Source organism: Glycine max, chromosome 4, assembly GCF_000004515.6.
Source record: "Glycine max cultivar Williams 82 chromosome 4, Glycine_max_v4.0, whole genome shotgun sequence".
Lineage (NCBI taxonomy): Eukaryota > Viridiplantae > Streptophyta > Magnoliopsida > Fabales > Fabaceae > Glycine > Glycine max.
Window position 1 is genome coordinate 566,595 of NC_016091.4, and position 20,710 is coordinate 587,304.

The window sequence follows — 20,710 nt, forward strand, 5'->3', positions numbered from 1 at the left end:
TCTCACTTTGTGATTCATGGCGTAGTACACGATTTTTAAATCGCCCCATGTATGAACTCCGAGGTGGAATAGATAAAGGAAATAAAGTGCTCCGATCAGACGTTCTAAAATCCTTTCGGCAAAAAGATAGCCTCAGGTGATAATCTTTTTAGATCTAATTATCTCTCACGTCTCAACGAGATCCTAGGTCTCAGCCAAATTTTTCGCCATGGAGTTGTTGTTTTGGAATAGCAAAACGACATAAATAGAGATACAGAGGGCATTTACAACTTTCCATATATTGTGAACGTTGGGAGAACCTAGACTGTCTCCACTGATCCCATAAAATGAAGTAAGTCATCGGTGAGTATCTTAAAATCATTCATCGAGTCGGCAAACAAATACACCACATCACCGGTAGGAAACACAGACCAAGCAGAAGAAGCGAAAAAACTGAGGAGATTTGCTAAGGTTGTCATCTGAAATAAATAAATATGAATACATTTCCTATCTTAAAGATGTTTTAACCCTAAAAAAAACATGACGTCCAAGATTGTGAGTCTCATAAAGGAAATGGGTGCTAAGGAAATTCACATGAGGATTGCGTGTCCTCAGATTGTTGCTTCGTGTTAGTATGGAGTTTACTCGTTGAGTCATAATCTTTTCCTTTCTAATCACGGTCATGGTCCTTGCAAACTATTTCTTTTTAACCTCATCAATTCAAGAATACTATTTCTTTTTAACCTTATTGGTTGACAATCTATTTTGTAGGCAGCAGGTGTATATGATATCATGGAGGGAGCAACAAAAAGATTTCACTTATGTGACACAAATAGGGGAACACATTCTCCATTGAAGAGGTATCAATATGAATACATAGTTATTAAGAGGAAGAGGAGGAGGAGACAAATGAAGAGATGGACTGCGTCTATAGAGTAAAAGCGGAAGTCTGGATGGCAAATAGGGAACTTGGTTATGCAAAATGTTACTTTATGCCTTTGGTTCCCAATAGTTTTATTATGTTCTGATGTGTCCTTGTTTAGATTGTCTTTCTCTATGTAGTTTTATTAGTTTATTTTTCATTGCTATTGGTATTTGTTTTTTTTTTTTGTGTGGGAAAGGCTATATGCACCTTTCTTTGTGCCTCGTTTGAACTCATAGGACCATTTCTTTTTACCTTACAATTTTTAATAAAACTTTTATTTGCCTATAAAAACCACTATGAAATTGGAAGCCTATCATGTGAATATTTTCTTTTTGACTCTCATGCTTTTGATCCTCATCAATTTACTTCCTCATGTTGACCTAAAAGATAAATGGAGAAATAACGAAGAAGTGTGATAGCAAGTTAAGTGAGAATTATCTGCTAATTGATATTTAAGGTAAATAAACTTCTATATGGTCTTCATTATGTTTTCTACTACTCATAATTGGATATAGATTACTGGTAGGATTTGAATCTTTGCTAATTTGAATAGAATTTATATTATTCAAACACATGAATCTCAAGTTTTGATGTTATAGGATTGTGATGCATTGGTGTTGCCATGTGATAAACTCGGATTTGGTTTTTTTTTTTTACTGAGTTTTCATGTTAATTTAATGTATTTTGACATTTTTATTAACAAAATTCATAGCTTGTTGTAAGTTTGTGAAAAACAGGTGATCAAAATTACTCAAAAAAGTAGGATTCATATCACTAATTATCTCAATCGGTGCTCTAAATAGTGTATAAGTTTTATCCATGAAATGTTAAGCAAGTGTTGCTGCTATATATGGATGTGAAGGGCCACAAAATGGACATTATTCTTCATTACTTTTAAGTGTTTCTTGAGTCGTTGGCAAACATGCCAAAGTCGTTAAATAGTATTATATAAATAAGAGTTATGGTCTCACAAAGACTTGCACAATACTTAGTAAATATCACAAATTTTTACTATCTAAACTGACAAATAAATAACGGTAATTTGAACATAACATTCAACAATAAAGAAAAGATAAAACAAAGCTACAAGTTACGATATTTTTGGAATTTTTTATAAATGCAGGATAAAATGATATGAATTTCAAATGACAAAGATTGTTGGGTTTAGATATCATCGAACCAAACTTTCTTTACACTAAAATATGATATTCAACTTGTAATTCAATGTTAATATTGGTCCCACTTCAAAAATAGTATTCTAATCCCTAATTTCTTAGGTAAAAAGACCTAAGTTTCTCCATTAAGTGTCAATCTCTTGCACATTTAACAAGTGAACTTGCTATAAGCTCAATAACTAAAAAATAATCATTATCTCTCATCTTATTCCTAGCTCTAAGGTTTAATGGACATTTTAGTACAGTTCAAAATAAATAAAGTATTTTCCAATAGCAATCTCATCAAGAATCAAGCTATGAGTAGTTAATCCATAACAAGCATGAAACATAGAAGTAAAAAGCTAACATTGAAGAACAAGATCAATATATAATACTATTTCAAAAGAAGTACATGAGGGCATAAGGTTTAGATAGAATCTAACCCCAACAACAGAGGGTTTAGGTACCCATCTCCATGAATAGCATCCAAAAGCAAGAAAAATGAAAGAACAATGAAAGAAAGAGTTAGAGAAGAACCTTAGTAAAGGAGATGTTTTTACAAAATGAGAAAATATGCCCTAAAATGAACGAAAAAATCTATTTATATAGACCTAAAAAGATATGTACTTAAGTGAGTGCCTGCTAAGCCAAAAAGTTCAAATTTAAGCAGATACTGTAATTATACATCTCTGTTCAAATTCAGCTTAAACCAAAAGTTGTTTTGTGGAAGTTATATTTCCTCTGCAACTTTCTTTTTTATCTTCTCCAAAAAAGAACTTCAATTTGAGTCCTCCAATCCCAATTTAAGCACATTTGAGTTGAAAATTTCACTTCAAGTTTTCATTAAACCTTCATCGAGAAATGCAATTCAAAATCTTACAAAATGGTCCATGAATAAGCATGTGAAATCTAGCAAATAACAAGTTAAAGAGAATCAACTACAACTTAACAATTTGCATCAAAAAAACATAAACAAAGTCCTAAATAAAAGGGAAAATGAGATAATTACCTAAATATGGATGTCTGAGTTAAGTATTTTTAACAAGATGGCAAAGGTCAAATACATTTCTTTCCTTTAAAGATTACAATTTAAATTTGATATATCGTCAATGTAATATGTTTTTATTATGTTTGATATACTGTCTTAAAACCAGTTATAGCTTTTGAATTGTTGTTATAATTATAATTATCTTCTAATAATTTAATAATCTGTGTTTTTTTTGTTAATAATAATCTACGTGTTTGAATAATTAAAAGGTCAAGACTCAAGGCATAATATTAAAATTAATTTCTAGTGACAAATCGATTGATTTTGTAGCAAATGGCTTCGCCTTATTAAAATTAATTACTAGGCCAGTTAATATATATTATAATGGACGGAATGTCACATTTTACAACATTTCTGTACACGGCATATCAATACAACAACGTCAACATAACAAAATAATGTCTTTTAAGTAGTAAAACTAATCATTTCTATCCAAACAGAGGGAAAAAATCACGTATTACAAAACGTGATGGTGATCCCAAATTAAAAAACTGTTGGCGTGTTGATAAGCATCAAAATAATGGAATGTCTTTAAGTAAAAAATAAATAAAATCATCCCTATCCAAAACATAGAAAAAATCACGTGTTACAGAACGTGATGTTGATCCCAAATTTGAAAGTGTTGTTGCGTTAATGCCAAATTGGCCTTTAAGTATAAAATAGAATCATCTGTACCCAAAAGATGGAAATCATCACGTGTTACAGAGCGTGAAGTTATCCCAAATTAAAAAAAAACCCTGTTGCGAAATGCCCTCATCAATAGAGAAAAGAAAAACTACAAAAAAACTACTTTCGATTTTGCTTTTTCTAGCTGTTAGTAAGGTTTGTCTGCATGTCAATACCTTAATTCATTCGTGTCATACTTTTAAAATTATTAATTAATAGTGTGGCAAAATTACTATTGCAAGCAGAAAATTTAATTGACCCGAGCATGCAAGTTGGCATGACTCTAAAAACCTTTAATGTTTACATTTCAAATGTCGATGTTTTATTAAATGTTTAGTTTCCTAGTGGAGGACTGAAAAGTCCAAGGTCAATGATGAACAATTCTCACAATGGAACAAATAGATAAGAATGCTGACAAATGTCTCTTCAGCTTGTCTCTTCATTAGTCAGCAGTTGAGAAGAAAACGGTTCTCATCAGAATCGGTATCGAAAATTAACTCCAGAATCAACCATTTTCAGCTCTATCGTAAGCATTTGATTTATGCTTAGGAGCAAATGTAAAGCCATCTGGAACCTTGCCAAGTAGCATCTCTGATATTCGTATCTGTGTATGAAAAGGAAAATGTAAATTAAGAAGAAGAAAAAATCTTTAGCAGAGCACAAGGGACTGGGATATTCTGTTATTGTGCTATGAAAAGATGTTTTAATAAAAAATATGCTAAAAGGACAACATGCTGCATTAAATTTATAGCCACTGCCAATTCCAGAAAATGAGATATTATATTTGGCAAAAGCTTAGTGGTATTTTTCATTGTCTATTCACACTACTGCTTTCCTTAGTTAAACTTTTTTATACTGCACAGCCAAACCTTTTTTTTTTGTACCAGGAGGGGTCGGTTTAGACAGATCAAACCTCAATGTTCTGAATTATGTATATAAACTATTGACCTCTAAATCCTTCTTGGTATGACTTGTCAGTTTTTGTGAGCTCTAGCGATAGAGCCACCCTGCATCTGATCTTTTTTTTTCGTACTAGGACTTCTCTAGGTCTTCTCCATATATGCCAAAACAACCTAAGGCGAGATTCTACCATTTCTATCTACAGTGTCAGTAGGTGTTACCCCATCTTATCTCCAACCTATGCATTCTTAATCTTATCCTTGTCTAGTATGTCACTCATCCAACGCAACATTCTCATCCTCAACTTATATAAAAACCTTTTATATAAGCCAAACATTAATTAATTATTATCCCTATTTGCATTTGAAGATAACTTAAAAGATTATAATTAAAATAAATCCATAAAGTGTAAGACTGTAAATAAAGAATTAGGAAGTATTCTTAGTCTTAATCTTCATCTTTCACAAGACACATTTCTCTACTGTCTACATCCTGTATTTAATAAAACATTTTCTGCTGTTTGAGGCAGCACATGTCAGAAAATACCCCCCATGAAGTCATTTTCTCCAAAGAAAACAACAAAGAGAGCCTCAATATTAATAACTTGAAATAAAAGGGAATTGCATACCCAATCGGCAGCAGAGTCTGAGGCCATTAGTGTCTCAAGCTCATCACGCCCATAGTAAGATGGTGGACGCCAGTTTAATCGTTGTGGAACCACATCCAAAAGACCAACAGGTATATACCTGAAAGTGTAGCTAAGCCATTCCAACAAGAACCGCCTTGTTGTCTCAACCCCTGTAGCACAATATATAAATAAAAAGTTCGAATTATAAGAGAGAGAGAGAGAGAGAATAGCCACACTTAAACTGGGGAATAAAATTAGCATAAATAATACTTGCTATCAAAACTTGATTATGCACTAGCACTATATATACATGTATGCAAGCAGACTTGTCAATCTTAAATGACACTCCCCAAAACTATATGTTCTTATAGTCCAAAAGGCCCCTTCCTCAATCAAAACATTGCATCCTTTGCAAGGAAAAAACACAAGCACCAGAAAGATTCCAAATACGCATATAATACAGCTACTCCATCAGTAAAACATACCTTTTGTGTCAGAACCCCAGTGTTCAAGACCAAAATTCACAAAATCTTTGAGAATATTTAGACGCTCGCCAGAACTGATGTCCCAATGTCTCTGTTCCTTGATCTCAGTAAATATCCAAGGCTGCACAACACAGTCATAGTTGACATAATTCAAAATAAATAATTGTCAAGGTCAGGCAGCCATAATGCATCTAATGAAGACAACTAACATGAGACATAATACTCAATGACAAACTAAAATAAATGAGAATGGTCAGTTGAACCAGGGTGATACTAACTTTAATCAGTGCACCACGAGCAACCATGTCCGTAGCAAGTTCAGGGCATTCAGTTCTGTGGTTGTTCCAGTCTACAAATGAAAAAACATCTCCATTCCCCACTACTGGCAATGTAGTAGGGGCTTTCCTGGCACACTGGTATACGTAGTCCCAGTCAGCAAGCTTGCTATAGCGTTGTTGACGTGACCTACCATGTATTGTCACAGCACTGGCACCCCAAGAGCCAATGTCTGCTATCAGAGAATCAATGCGATTCTTCCCTTCAAAATAAGCAGTCCGTACCTAGTTCAATAGATAAGTGTTATGTACACATCTTGAGAGAGCTTATTAAGGAGTTTAAAAGGTATGAAAAGACACTTTTTTCTTTTACCAAAAAACAGAGGAAGACAGAGAGTAAGCTATTAAGATGTTAATGGGAGTGACATAAATCATTGTGTCCAACTCTGTAGTGTTTAGCACAGCAAATACCTTGATAGTTATTGGTTTTTCCGCTGTGCCTGAAGCAACTTCTACAATACTTTTCATCCGCATTGGTTTTGTTAGAAGAGCTGATCCAGCACCCTTATTCACAACAATGTCAATAGGACAACCCATATTTATATCAATAAAATCTATTGTACACTCTTGCTCTATTAGTTCAACTGTTCGTGCCACAGTATCAGGATATGCCCCACAGATTTGTACACCAAATAAATCTTCAGATGAATGACGTCTTAGCAATGCCCATTCAGAGGCTTGACCCTATAGCAAAAGTAAAATAACAACAAATAGAATGTAAATACAGCTTAGCCATAAAAGAAAAAAAAAAACAGATAGTTGGAAAAGGCATGATGTCAGAGTTGTGCAGAATAAAACAGGGAGGATCAGAGGAAAATATTATCAAGTTCCATATTCTTGATTTTATATCATCAGTCCACAACTGGATTTTAGGCAAGCATCTGGAATTTTATTGCTTCCAAAATTAAGGAGTCTACATTCAAAAGCATCCCTTCAATGCAACACTGTAAATCAACAGGGATATAAACAACTTGATAAATTAATTTTTCTGAAGAAAAGACAGATACAAAACTACATATGAACTGCTGGAAATCCATAACACATTATACCAAAGTTAGATCAAACACTGCTAAAACTTATACAGTTGCCAGTACAGCAGGAAACAAACTCCAGACAGAAGATATATATTGTACTGAGGATGAAAGAAAGCAATCAAATTCAAACCAACCAGCAAAAAATCCATATAGGTACCTGCAAAAGATTTGTGCACATTGCCATTTCACCACAAGTTACATCAGCTCCTAATACTTTGCAAACTCTTCGGAAAGGGAGATTGCCAACAGTGGTCAAGGGTGCGAGATACAACTTCTCCCTAAAATCAATCAGCTTCTTTTCACGTGAGTGCAGCTTCAGGCTTAGATCAGTTTCTGGGGTTAGAGCATCGGTTCCAGCTTCGGGTTCAGATTTTGTGCAACTTCTTTCAACAATTTGCTCAGTAACACTAACACCTGTTTCAGCAGTATGAAGCCAAGTTACACATACTGAGCATAAAGTCAAAGAAACATTATATAAGTCATCATAGGATATCAATCATAAACTAGAACTACTAGAGTCGAAGATTTTTTTTTATCAGCATACTAGAGTCGAAGATGAAGCGATGACCTTCATTTTCTGCATCCATAGGACCACAATTTTCTGCAATTTTTCTTCTCTTCTGGGGGCAAAGTACATCAGATTCAGATTTTCCATCTATGTCATTGTCATCATCTTTCATAACTTCTTCAGGGCATTCCAACTTACAACATGAGTCGGAGGTAACAACACAAGATCCACTGTAATCAGAATGATCACACTTATTTGAACCAGTGTCACCTTCATCTTTATTTTCCAAGTCATTCCTTTTTGACTTAGAGGTTCCCTACAACATTTTTTTAAAAATGAGAGAGAGAGAGAGAGAGAGAGAGATTAATCAAAACGAAATGAAAAAAAAAAAAAAAAAGTAAAACTGAAAACTAAAAACTAAAAGGAAGTTACAAGTACATCAAAGCCAGATTTAGGGTTGGTTTAGACTATGATAGAAGAGGAACACTAAGAAAGGCATTTTGCACCTCATATTTTACTGTGGACACTATCAGAGTTCGCACTGAAGAAGAACTAGGGGACAAAAATAGGAGCATCATGTTAATGAAAACTTATACGGGCATTGGACATTTAACTCCACCCAGTTTAATCTCTGTATATGTAAGACAAAAGTTCAAGTGCCTCGAAAATCCTTCTTATTCGTGTAATTTGCTTCATAACCAACAATGTAACAAAAATGGCAAGAAAGACACACTTATAGCCTCATTTAGACTATAACAAACATATTCCCCAACAACAGGTAAAGTATTCTTGGATGGCATTTTCTAAGTTAGTGGAGAAACAAAGCATAAAAGCGAGCATAGATGAAAAGCAACAAAAAGGAAAGAATAAATAACATACCACGAGGCCTAGACTTTTGAGTTGGGCATCTGCCTTGGAGAAGCTCATCTTATTTTTCCACAAAAGCTTTTGAACATGTTTGCTCAACCCATTCACCTCGGAATTATTCTTAAGACCATTCAGATTGGCAGAAGGCACACCATCTTCATGCGTACTCGAAAATCTACACCCTAAACCATATGGGCAAGCGCCTCCAGATTTAAAGAAAGGACATTGCCCCTCTAGATCAGCAGGTTTCTGCACTTAGGGTTCACACAATCAGAATCAGTTCATAAACAAGCAAAGCGCAAGAAATAAAAGCAATTGAATGTACGCACCTGTGCCTTGAAGGCTTCCAAATCATGGCTGAAACGACACTTGTCTTTATAAGGACATGAACTAACATCCCCTGTTTTGGCAATTTCGGGACACAGGTTTCGTGCTGACTTTTGTTCCTGAGAATGTTCGAATTGAAAGCAAACAAAGTTAAGTGCAATTGAAATGTGGAAAGACATAGGCAAGTAAATGAGGGTACCAGACGACGTTCGCGTTTGAGTTGGCGCTTGGACTTCTTCTCCTTGGCGAGAACAGAGGTCTTGTTGTTATCATTGGGAATGGAAACGCCGTCGTTTGGAGAGGAAGAGCGAACGGGAGGAGGACGGAGGAAATCCTTCTTGACGGGGGCTATGGCACGGGCCACCAGTTGCTCTGGGCTTTGCTCGACAGAACCTCCTTGTTGTCCTTCGTCACGCGGCTCCTCCTCGTCCATGTTGTTCCGTTCGTGTTTCTTTGTTGAAGACAAATAGTAGGGTTTAATGAAACTCAACAAAATATCTCGCGTCATTCAGTCGCTCTCAGACTCAGCAGGTCTTGCTCTGTTGGGAAAAGAGAATTAAAAAAAATGTAGAAAGTAATATTGTAAAATTTTCTTTAAAAAGTTGCCAGAAGTGGATTTCGAACCCACTAACTCTAACGAGGACCAGAACTTTAGTCTAGCGCCTTAGACCACTCGATCATCCTGAATTTGATGTTGCTGTTGTTTATACAATATTTATTTTTTACTTTTTCATTTTCCAAGTGGAACTGGAACATGACAAAGAGGACTAGGCAAACGGGATACAAGATACTAGTATTTATATTTTTTTATAAAATATTACATTTTTATTGTAAAAATAATAACATTTGAATTTTAAAATAAAGGAAACGAAAGTGGTTTTTAAAAAAATAAATTATAAGGTGTTTTATTCAAATAGCAAGGAAATTATTCTTGAAAAAATTTTCTCATATGCAAGAGTGACTTAGTCCAAAGCTATCAAGTAAAGTGTATTGTGTATTGTTTAATTTATTTTCGTGTTTATGATGAAGGTCTTTTATCTTGGTATGTCATAGGAATTTTCTCCCACATTCATGGGTTAAGTCATTATGACGTACTAAAGTGTTCTTCATATTTTGAGGATCCGAGTACATAATTGTCAACTTTATGACATATTTATTACTTTGAGGTTGATTAGATCATACATTTTTCCACTGAAACATACACATCGAATAAAGGTCCGATTAAGAAATTACATGATTACATGATCTCGAGCTTCAAGCATATATGTTGATGTCAAGTTGTGAGGATCAGATTATGATCCAATCCGAAGAATATACAACCCTTGAATCTCAATTACAAGATGCATAAAAATAAATTGTGAGATTTAGTTTAAAATCCAACTCACTCAAAAATAAAATAAAAATATTATAAAAATAAATTATAAGATATTTTACCCAAAGAGTAAGAAACATGCTAATTTCCTTAATTTTTGCCAAAGGTGATAAACAATCCAAAAATTTTTAAGAAAAAAAAGGAGAGAAAATTTGTAAAGAAAAATTCATATGTAGAGAAAAAACATTTTAATGACATAAACCAACTGAAACACTCTATACCGAATCCAAGTTCTGTATTTCCTTCTCTTTTCCAATTGTTTGAGCGTGAATTTTTGCGTTAATGAAGTCTGAAACCTATGATAAGGGGATATCTGTTGATGACTGGAAAATACTGGTAAAGTGGTAATAGGCAAAGAAGTGAAGAATCACAATTGGTTTGGAGGCCCATCGCATTGAGGCAAGTAGAAAATTGACCCGCCCAAGTGGAGATTCAAGTCGGGTACCGAACGTGCGACTATAAAGGGAATGAACGTGGACACCCCACGCTTTCTTCACGGCAACAGAAGAATAATCAAATTTCTCAGATCTATCCGACGTCGTCGCAGATCCACCAACCGTTATGGCTGCCTTCAGCGGTGATGAAACGGCTCCGTTTTTCGGCTTCCTTGGAGCCGCAGCTGCCCTCGTCTTCTCCTGTACTCCTTCCACTCTCTTCAATTCCCCCAATCACTTCCATTAGATCCGTATTTACCGTTTCATTATTTATGTAATCCGTTCCTAAAATTGACTTTTAATCCAATTTCATGTTCCACTGCTCAGAACCGTATATGATTTTAGGTGTTGAATTTGGAACCATTGATGTTGGAGATTCAATTAGTTACTGCAAATCGTTAAGTTTGATATATGAAATCTGAAATTTGATTGATCTGTGTCTGTGAGGAAATCGGAATAATTTCACTCATGTGAAAGTGATTGATCGATCGAATCTTAATCTTAGGGTTGTTTGAAGTGATAAAATCTGTGAGGAATTTCATTTGTATTTGAACTGTTGATAGGTATGGGAGCTGCCTATGGCACAGCAAAGAGTGGTGTGGGCGTGGCTTCCATGGGTGTGATGAGACCTGAGCTGGTGATGAAGTCTATTGTCCCTGTTGTCATGGCTGGAGTTTTGGGTATTTATGGCCTTATTATTGCTGTTATTATCAGTACCGGTATTAATCCAAAGGCCAAATCTTATTACCTCTTTGATGGTTATGCACATCTCTCCTCTGGTCTTGCCTGTGGCTTGGCTGGCCTTTCTGCTGGCATGGCTATTGGTATTGTCGGTGATGCTGGTGTTAGGTATAATGCTTTTTTACTTTGTTTTTCATATATGATTTGTTTCTTATTTCTTGATGTGTTTAAGGTCTTGTTGAATTGCAATATTGCATAGTGACATTCAACTCTTGATCCTGTTTGGATAAATTTATCATAAGTACTTATAGGGAAGATAACAAGAAGATAAAATGAATGAAGTTTCTCCCAAAAGTTTAAATCAGTTTATGTACAAGTTTAAATTAGCTTTTGCAGAAACTCAATGGTTGAGCTTCTTTAACTTAGCTCATGCATACGATAAAAGTGATGTCTGTTTCAATCGGTATTAATGCATAACTTATGGGAAAACTTAATTCATTTTGCTTTCTTATTTCTTTCTCTTATAAGTGCTTATTAAAATGTTTATCCAAACTGGACCATATGTGTGTGTGTGTGTTTTTACTTTTTAGTAAAGCAATCAATTATTCAAAATATATTTGTTTGAGGACATCTTTGCATTGCTGAACAATTCTTTCAGGAAGTACAGTTATGTCTCTAGCCTTTTCAACTGTCAGATAACATATGATCCTTCATGGAACATATATCTTTTTGCCTTTACTAGCATGCATTTGTTGTGAATTTGACGGTGGATTTTCCTTTTACAATAATACTGATTAATCAATCTGCTTCTGCAGAGCCAATGCACAGCAGCCAAAACTTTTTGTTGGAATGATTCTCATCCTCATTTTTGCTGAAGCTCTTGCCCTTTATGGTCTAATCGTTGGTATTATCCTGTCTTCTCGTGCTGGCCAGTCTAGAGCTGACTAAGAAAGGAGTTGTGCTGCAAAATATTCTTTGACCACCCATCTGTTTTAACCTCTTTTTAGAGGGGGTGAGGGAGGTAATTATTAGTTTTTCCGAGCTTAGCAATGTTCAGGCAGCATTTTCAGGCTTTAGCAATTGTGTGAAAGTTCAATTTACCATTTGTGGTGTTTGTTTGTGTAATTAGGTTTATGTTTACTTAATAAAGCTTCTTAAGCTTCCTCTTTTTGTTTTTTTACTTTATTGATTGTATTTTGCCATATCTTCTGACCTTTATATATATTTTTTGGGCTGCTGAAACTGGTGCATGTAATGATTTGATTTGGCTAGCAATGCAACGTATTTCATGGGTCTTTCCATGTTGGATGTTGGTAACAGCTGCTTTTTGTGTTATATTCTCGTAGTTTATGGTTAGGTGAAAAATGAATTATATTAAGAGAACACAAAGTTATATTAAACTCTGATCAGGTACCGGATAAATGTTAATGGAATGCACTATAATACAAAGAACTGAAATGAAAGAAACGAATTAATAGTTACTAGTTACTAGTAATTAATAAAAATTAAACTAAATAACTAGTAAGTGTCCCCGTAAATGAGTAACAGATGGTTGACCTGTTGCTATTATCTACATGGATTGGAATATTATGCTTGTGAGTGAGTTAACGATCGGCTTTGGCAGTTGCAGAGTAAGCTCTGCCGGGTTTGGTGGCTTATATATTCACAGTTACTGTTATTTTCAGTCACTCGAGTGTTACAGGTGAACTGGAATATGCTTCTGGTTTGTCCTTGCTTGTAATTTTCAACAATAGTAGCCTTTTGTGCTCATTTCAGTCTGGTAGAAATTGTTTTATGCTTCTGGAAATATTTAATGCTGGCAATTTCACTTTGTAATTTGAATACGGTTTCCGTTAGTCCATTAGTTCAACTATAAATTGGTAAAGTTAGCAAAAAAAAAAAACATAAATTGGTAGAGTCCTGAGCACGTATTTCCGAAATTCTTTCTTCCAGAGTTAGTTTATTGTTAAAACTTTTATTAAAAACAATTGACAGACACTATTTTGAAATGGCACAACAAAATCACTGCATGTATGTTTGGAATCATCAATATACAAATTGAGAAAATATATTATGCTTTTTTTTCATGTCATGTTCTTCTATTCCTGAAAATATCGAAGTGGGAATATTTATATCCATTTTGTTAAAAGGTTATGAAAATTTATTCTCCGTATGTTATATTCTATGGAATGTTACATTTTCATATTTCAAACAACTCTATTCCTATGAGAGGGGTAAGTATATGATATTCCCATGGAAATGAAAATTTTGTTGAATCCCTCCCATGTTATGTAGACTCCCTCCCCCCATCTGACGTATTACTGCTTTTGACGACGCTTGAGGCGTGTCCCTTATGTGCTCTATAGCGCAGTAGTTTTGCTTCTTTTCCCTGTTATCTAAAAATAATTAGTTGAACCCTTCAATATAGTGCCCGTCACGAATACATTTGTCACACTAAACGAATGATATCCGTTTGGAGGGTCAGGCATTTACACTTACCAATTACTTGGGCAACACATCGGAAACTGCTGATACTGAAGATTAAGACAACACAAAACTTCAGTTTCAGTAGTAGCATCCCAGAAGCATCTCAGTACATGATAAAAAAATGCTATTACGTAATGTTGTGAAGTACAACAAAGACATCAATATGGAAAGATTCTTCATATTCGATATCACCAAATAACAACACAAGTTATTAAGTTGCATCATATCAGAAGGACCTTTCAAAGGGGATATTTTACATAATTCAGTTATCATAAAAAGAGTAAATATGCTTGTTACCCTCCAAACTTATTGTTTACTTGTAATTTAGTCTAAATTTATTATGTATAAAATTCAACAGTTTGGTAGGCATAGATAAATAGTGAAAATTATATTTTCAATTAGTCAAATATCGTCATCATTATTCATCAATATAACTTTTAAGTAATTAGAAACTATCTTTAATACGACTTATAATAATTATTATAAAAATTAAAAAAAAATTCTGCATCACGATCTCTAATAACAATTTGTAATTAGATGATAAAATAATATTTTTTTATAATACATGTATTATTTATTCAAAATTCAATCTAATGGGATTTAAAAAGGATGGGTCTTATAGAGTCAATTTCAAACTAATATACTTTGTCAGTTTTCGAATATAAGTAATAAAATATATAATTCATATTTATTAAGAAAATTAGTTAATTTTATTAAATTGTGTTATTTTTAATTAAAAAAATAAATATTTTTATAAATTATCTTTCATTGGAATTTGATATTAAGTATGAAAAAGTTATCCTTATTAAATAAAATCTATTTTAAAGATAATCTCATTAAATAAGCCATAGACAATTGAAATTTATTTATATTTAAGATAAAAAATAAAAATAAAAAATATTAGTTATATTCAAAGTCGAAAGGAGTCCAAAACTAAAATTGGAGTTTCAAATAATGGTTATTGTACCTTTCGGGCCATGGACCAACCACGCCCAGCCTTGGTTCTTTACCATGAGGAGCCCATATAACTGCCTAAGCTAAACCCTTCCAAAGATCACAGGTTATGGTCAAAGCATATATCAAACTGATTATCACGGAAACGAGTTGATCACAAAGACAAGTATAAAATTACACACTTAAATGCTCTAGGTAAACCGTCTCTAACGCTAATTGAGGAAACCTAAACCCAAACCGTTACCATTTATTTAGTATTTAAAAAATACAGTTAAATGTGAGAATAAATATTGTATGTGTAAAAGATTTTTACATTGTTATTCAATTATCAAATTTAATAAATTTTACCATTATTAATTTTTAATTAATTAATAAATTATACTACGATTAGTTGATAATGTATTTTTTTTAATAAAAAAGTGCATAAAAATTAATCTTTAAAAGTAACCAGCCACAACATAGTTTGTTTGTCTGCGCATTAGTGAAAATGGGCGCGCATTATTGTTTACGTTAATCGATCAAATTGAATGTGGAAATGCGATGATATTTGTGTTTTTGAAGCCAATTTAAACTCACACAAAGACAAGTATATAAGAGGTTGGTGATCTTAATTCAAGGTTTGGAGTATAATTATAACAGCAAAAAAAAAACAACATCCCAACTAGATATAAATGAGAATCCTACCACACAAACAAACTAGACATTGAAGACGTTAAATTCTACGAACAAAATATACGATTTTGATAACCTTTCAAAAAACCACTTGCTTCACTTCGTCCACGATAGAACAAGCAAAACAACAAAAATTCATCATTTTTTACGAAATTTCTTCATATTAATTTTAAGGTTCGAATTTATCTCCATCTAGCCACCACCTTGGCCAAGGAAAAGTTATCCCACAGACCTTGGACACATCCAGCAAACTAAAATTATCAAGATTTTCTTCAACATCATTACTATTATCGACTAAAATCAGTGGAAGCACGTGACTTTTTAAAGTGGGTTTTAATTTTATTCATTAATTTTTAAATTATTATCTAATTGCTCAAATTAATAATTCATATGTATCATTTTAAGATGTGTTCACACACATGTATGTGTGTGTATATCATCACTTGATTGTCGACCGTTCTCTTTATCAAATTATGACATAATTGTAAGTTTGTAATGATCAGAGTGACAATTATGGTGTTTGACTGAACAAGTAATCCTCATATTGTCATTACGAGATTAAGGGAGACGAGTATAATAAGTCTAGCAGTAATTTAAAGCATTGCATTGGCACTAAAAGGAAGGTCTAATCTTTCTTATCTCTTAGTCTTAATTGAAAGAGTTGTTTCAATAATCAGAAAGTCACATATATATCACTTAATAATCAAGACTAAAGTCATTTATAAACATATTTTACTCTCAATTTATCAAATCGTTTTTTACTGAAGACAAACCTATGATGTTGAAATCTAACAACTAAGTAGCTAATATCTCAAATCCAATAAATCCTAACAATACTAGCAGATTTGAGGTCGTATATATATATAATATCTCATCTGTTCAATGTGACACCGTTCGAGATAAGAGTAAATATTCAGTAAGTATTTGATGAGTTTCGAAAAAAATTGAACTTTGGATTAAGACACGTTCTTTTATATCATAAAAATCAGTTTGTGGCTTAGGATGGTTGATGACCAGAAAAAATTAGGACATGGTTTGATTTCATGGATAAGTTAAAGAAAGATGTCAAATACATGCCAAGTGGTTAGCTTATGCAGCTCCATTTGCTCCCTTGACCAAGTGGGTTATACGCTTTTTAGTTCTTTTGATTGTTGGGCATATTTTCTTCGACAAATCATAAAGTTTCTATACATGCATTTTCTCTTGTCCCCTTTGTGTGCGTCACCCTTCTTGTTTTATTCTGCTTAAATTCTTTGGTCTGTGTTTGAGAAAAGGGGGGTTGTTTGAATCATTACTACCAACCACTTTGTTTTAATTTAATAACGGGAATTTTTTTATTGGTGCTTAGTCACGGAATTGTATTGCGAGGAGTTAAAATGATTTAGCAGCTAATCGAGCTTGGGAAATAATAGCTCATAGCCTCCTATATATACATTTTCGTTATTGGGTTAATAACTTCTTTTTTTTTAGAGAAAGGGTTAATAACTTAATATAGGTTTGTCATGGAATTAATCCTTTCCTCATTGTACAAAAAAAAAACACCAGAAATTACTAGGAGATTTTAATTGACTTGACGCCGATCAAATGTTATCAGTTATAGAACCAAGTATGTTGTTGACGGCTGAAAGTTAATTTTACTGGTTCATATTCACGCTTGACTTTAACATTTAAAAAAAGTGAGAATCTATATTTTTTTTTGAAAAAAAATCCCATTTATAGTTATAATATATTAAATTTCAAATTCATTAAATATTTATTTTAATTAAATTTTCATAATCAAATTATATTTTCATTAACCTCTTTTATAATAATTCTGTTTACACGATTTTATAATTCATAAATTAAGTTAGCAATTACTTATCATTTTTTATGATTTTTTTTTGCTAATTTTGAATTTATAATTTCTTGGAAGGAGTACTCAACGTCTTACATTCAATAAATTCTTCTTTTTGAATATGTAACATAATTATATACAAATGACTCAAATTTGAGATTTGAATAATTTTGTGTCAATTAATTCATACATACAAGTCTTTTTTTTTATATATCTTAGAAAATAACATCAACTTAAAATTTATAGTTGAAATAAATTTAAACAAATAATTAAAATTTCAATGCGAAAATTGTAGTTAAAATTAACTTAAACAAATATAACAATCGCATTTAATAATTTAAAATTAAATGGAAAATATTTATTTACTCTTATAGTTATATAAATTTTACCTTTCGATTCTTGTATGCAAAAATTATTCTTTTTTAGTCCTTGTACAAACACTTTTGGTTTTTTAATCCTTTTGATCTTTTTTATTACAAAATGATAAGGACAAAAATGTAATTTGTGTAACAAGGAGAACCAAAAAAAATCTAAAAATACTTGTATAATAACTAAACAGACTAATTTTTAAGTATAAAAATTAAAAGGTAAAATTTATATAAATATAAAAATCAAGATAATAATTTTTTCAAATTAAATCTATTAAAACCAGTGTTAATTTCATACGGACCCTCACTTGCTAAGAAGCTTAATATCACCATCTTAGCTTATTCTTTTTACAATAATTCCATTAGATTTGAAATTATAATTTGATGTATATAACCAAAGGGTTGACACATTAATGTATGTTGTGTTTATATGAATGAAAATAATAGAATAACTTTGTTCAATTTTCATCTTATACACAAAAAAAAAAAAATTGAACAAGTGACAATTACATATTCCAAACAAAATTAATTTTTAATCAAATGGATGCAGAGACATGTAATTTCTTACCGGAAAAAAATAATAATCTCATGCATACTAGTAAAATCTCCATTCAGCTTTACGGCTTTTTTATACAGTCTACGAGCGTATAATAATAAGTCAGAATATAGAAACTTTTTATTATAGAAAATAAAGTAAAGGAAAATGTGTAATTTAATTAAAGTGAGAAAAGAAAAAGTGTATTTCTATTGATTTGAAGTTAGTTCAGATTATGAGAACTGATAAAAAAAAGTTAAAAAGATTATGAATGGCACTTTAATCCAAATGAACCGCAGATACACTCTTATTCTTTACTTTATTTATATATTTACTTACTTTAAAATATTTAAATCTAAAAAATATTATCATATTAAAAAAAATGGACACGCAATAGACCACCTCTTTTTTTATTTGTCACTTTTTATGACCTCCGTCATGCTATATTAAATATTGCAAAAAGCCAACTCTAATAACGTATTTTATTTGAAATGGATGCAATTTGAGGAGGCCTTTTGAAGTTTTGAGAGAACACAGAGCAAAATGCAAATATCCAAACATTTGTTAGGTACAGAATTGAAAGGGCAGCAAAAAAAAAGTTTTTTTTATTCTTATCCAAAAAGGTAGACAAAAAAACGTTAGCTTCTTTCCCAAAAAAAGAAAAAAAAAACTTACGCAACATCGTATTAGTTTTAAGTAAATGGCCACAAAGCATTATTGATTATACCATAAAAAACATGGGAATTTTTTAGCATATATATTTATATTTTTTATTATAGTACTAAAGTTAAAACTTACAACGTCATATATATGCTATCTAAATCTTTATCACTAAGTCGATCCTCATAGTAAGTGTTTCAGTTTTTGTCGAAAAAATGTTATATGTAAAAATTACATAATAAATATAACTAAATTAAGACCCTTGGTAATAACTAGATAAGATTATGAGAAAATCAAAATATGAACGATGTAGAAAAATTAAGTGTCAAAGTCTAACATGTATCAATCAAAAGTTATAAATAATTGAATGAATCATCGGTTGGTTTGAGTTTAAAAAATAAAAATAAAAAAACAATTTTGAGTGTTGAACTAATTGTTATCAGTTTTTTCCTTTCAGATTTAAAGTAAAATAATCAATTACTCAAACTGATTTAAATTGTCGAGTTCATCAATTCAATTTCATTCGACGAACACACCTAAATAAAATTAATAATATTTCATTTCTTTTATTTATTACTTAAACATTCTATAAACTACTAATTTATGTTTATTATATAAAGATAAGAATGAGAAAAAGATTATTAAAGTTATCTTGAAATTTTAAAATAACAGATAAATATAAATAGTGTTAATGACATTTAGTTTCTAAAAAGTTTACAATTTTCTATGTTTTCTCTGATTTTTAGAACATTGGTTTTAGTTCTTATGTAAATATATCCAAACTTTAGTCTTTGTATAGAATAGAAAAGTTTAAATATTTTTTTAAAAAACATCAGGACTAATGCTACTGGGTTTAGAAGCTGGGAACAAAAAACAAATTTTGAAAATTTTATTAGGATTAACAATACCATTAATATGCAAAAAAAAAAAATTGTTTTCTTTAAAATAACATAAAAAGAAACAGATAGGTCTTCATTGACCAAAAAACGAGAAGAGATTGTAATATGCAACGATAGGTGAGGTTCTCTTAATTTGAAGTGGTTAGCGTAGTTTCCTTTTATTAATGGTACTATTAGTTATTGGCACCCAAGGTTGAAATCTCATTGCTCCTTTTATGCCCTGATCTTCTCTGATTGACTCTCTATGTATATAAGCAGTATAAATACTAAAATATAAACGTCACCTAGAAAGCAATAATATTATATGTTGCACTTTCTATCGTAGCTTTCAAAAAGTGTATGCTAAAACAAAACTTTAGAAGGAAAAAAGTTAACATTAATTTTAAAATCAAACCAGGTTAGGTATCCTAATAAGATAATCTTTAATAAACCCATAGGTATCTGTTCGCAAATAATTTTATTCAAATCCGGAATATTGACATTATAAACTGAAAGTGTAAATAGTTTTTATATGCTCATTTAGTCATAAATATATGATAAGTATTTTTTACAAATACAGTAATTATATTAACATTCATGTTAATAATGATTTTTATTAGTCCACGTTGTATTTTTTTATACTGAAAATATATAATAATTAAACTTATATTAAAGTTAACTCTTTTAATATAATTTATTTTCATATATTAAATTACTTGAACCAATCACTCATTGCCACTGTTACCTTAAATAGGATGTTTAATAATGAAGAAATACTGATTCATTAGTATTTTAGCTCGTCCACTGTGAAATATATATGTTTATTTTACATGTGTAAATAATTTTATATTATCAATCAATCATCATAAGTGTGAGTATGGTTTTAGTAATTATATTTTTTAACAAACACAATAATAATATTAAAATTCATGTTAATAACAATTCTTGATTGGTTGATATATATATATATATATATATA

General features: G+C 31.6%; 2 protein-coding genes and 1 long non-coding RNA gene across 3 annotated transcripts; 1 reads left to right on the forward strand and 2 right to left on the reverse strand.

Annotated features, from left to right (window-relative positions):
• Positions 1 to 1,233: 1,233 nt before the first annotated feature.
• LOC121174755 (uncharacterized) lies at positions 1,234 to 3,187 on the reverse strand. The gene is made up of 2 exons (XR_005891060.1): positions 3,068 to 3,187; positions 1,234 to 2,907 (listed from the first exon to the last, which is right to left on the reverse strand). It is a non-coding gene; the product is annotated as an uncharacterized lncRNA (long non-coding RNA).
• Positions 3,188 to 4,071: 884 nt separating this feature from the next.
• LOC100783494 (tRNA-dihydrouridine(47) synthase [NAD(P)(+)]-like) lies at positions 4,072 to 9,525 on the reverse strand. Its single transcript, XM_003522768.5, has 10 exons — positions 9,056 to 9,525; positions 8,859 to 8,975; positions 8,542 to 8,778; positions 7,723 to 7,978; positions 7,312 to 7,568; positions 6,532 to 6,804; positions 6,064 to 6,345; positions 5,786 to 5,906; positions 5,301 to 5,470; positions 4,072 to 4,376 (listed from the first exon to the last, which is right to left on the reverse strand). Exons 1-10 carry the CDS (start codon positions 9,362 to 9,364, stop codon positions 4,278 to 4,280), a joined length of 2,121 nt encoding a protein of 706 aa, XP_003522816.1. The 5' UTR covers positions 9,365 to 9,525; the 3' UTR covers positions 4,072 to 4,277.
• Positions 9,526 to 10,304: 779 nt separating this feature from the next.
• Positions 10,305 to 12,660, forward strand: LOC100787215 (V-type proton ATPase 16 kDa proteolipid subunit). Its single transcript, XM_003522775.5, has 3 exons — positions 10,305 to 10,865; positions 11,226 to 11,511; positions 12,159 to 12,660. Exons 1-3 carry the CDS (start codon positions 10,790 to 10,792, stop codon positions 12,289 to 12,291), a joined length of 495 nt encoding a protein of 164 aa, XP_003522823.1. The 5' UTR covers positions 10,305 to 10,789; the 3' UTR covers positions 12,292 to 12,660.
• The last annotated feature ends 8,050 nt before the right edge of the window (positions 12,661 to 20,710 follow it).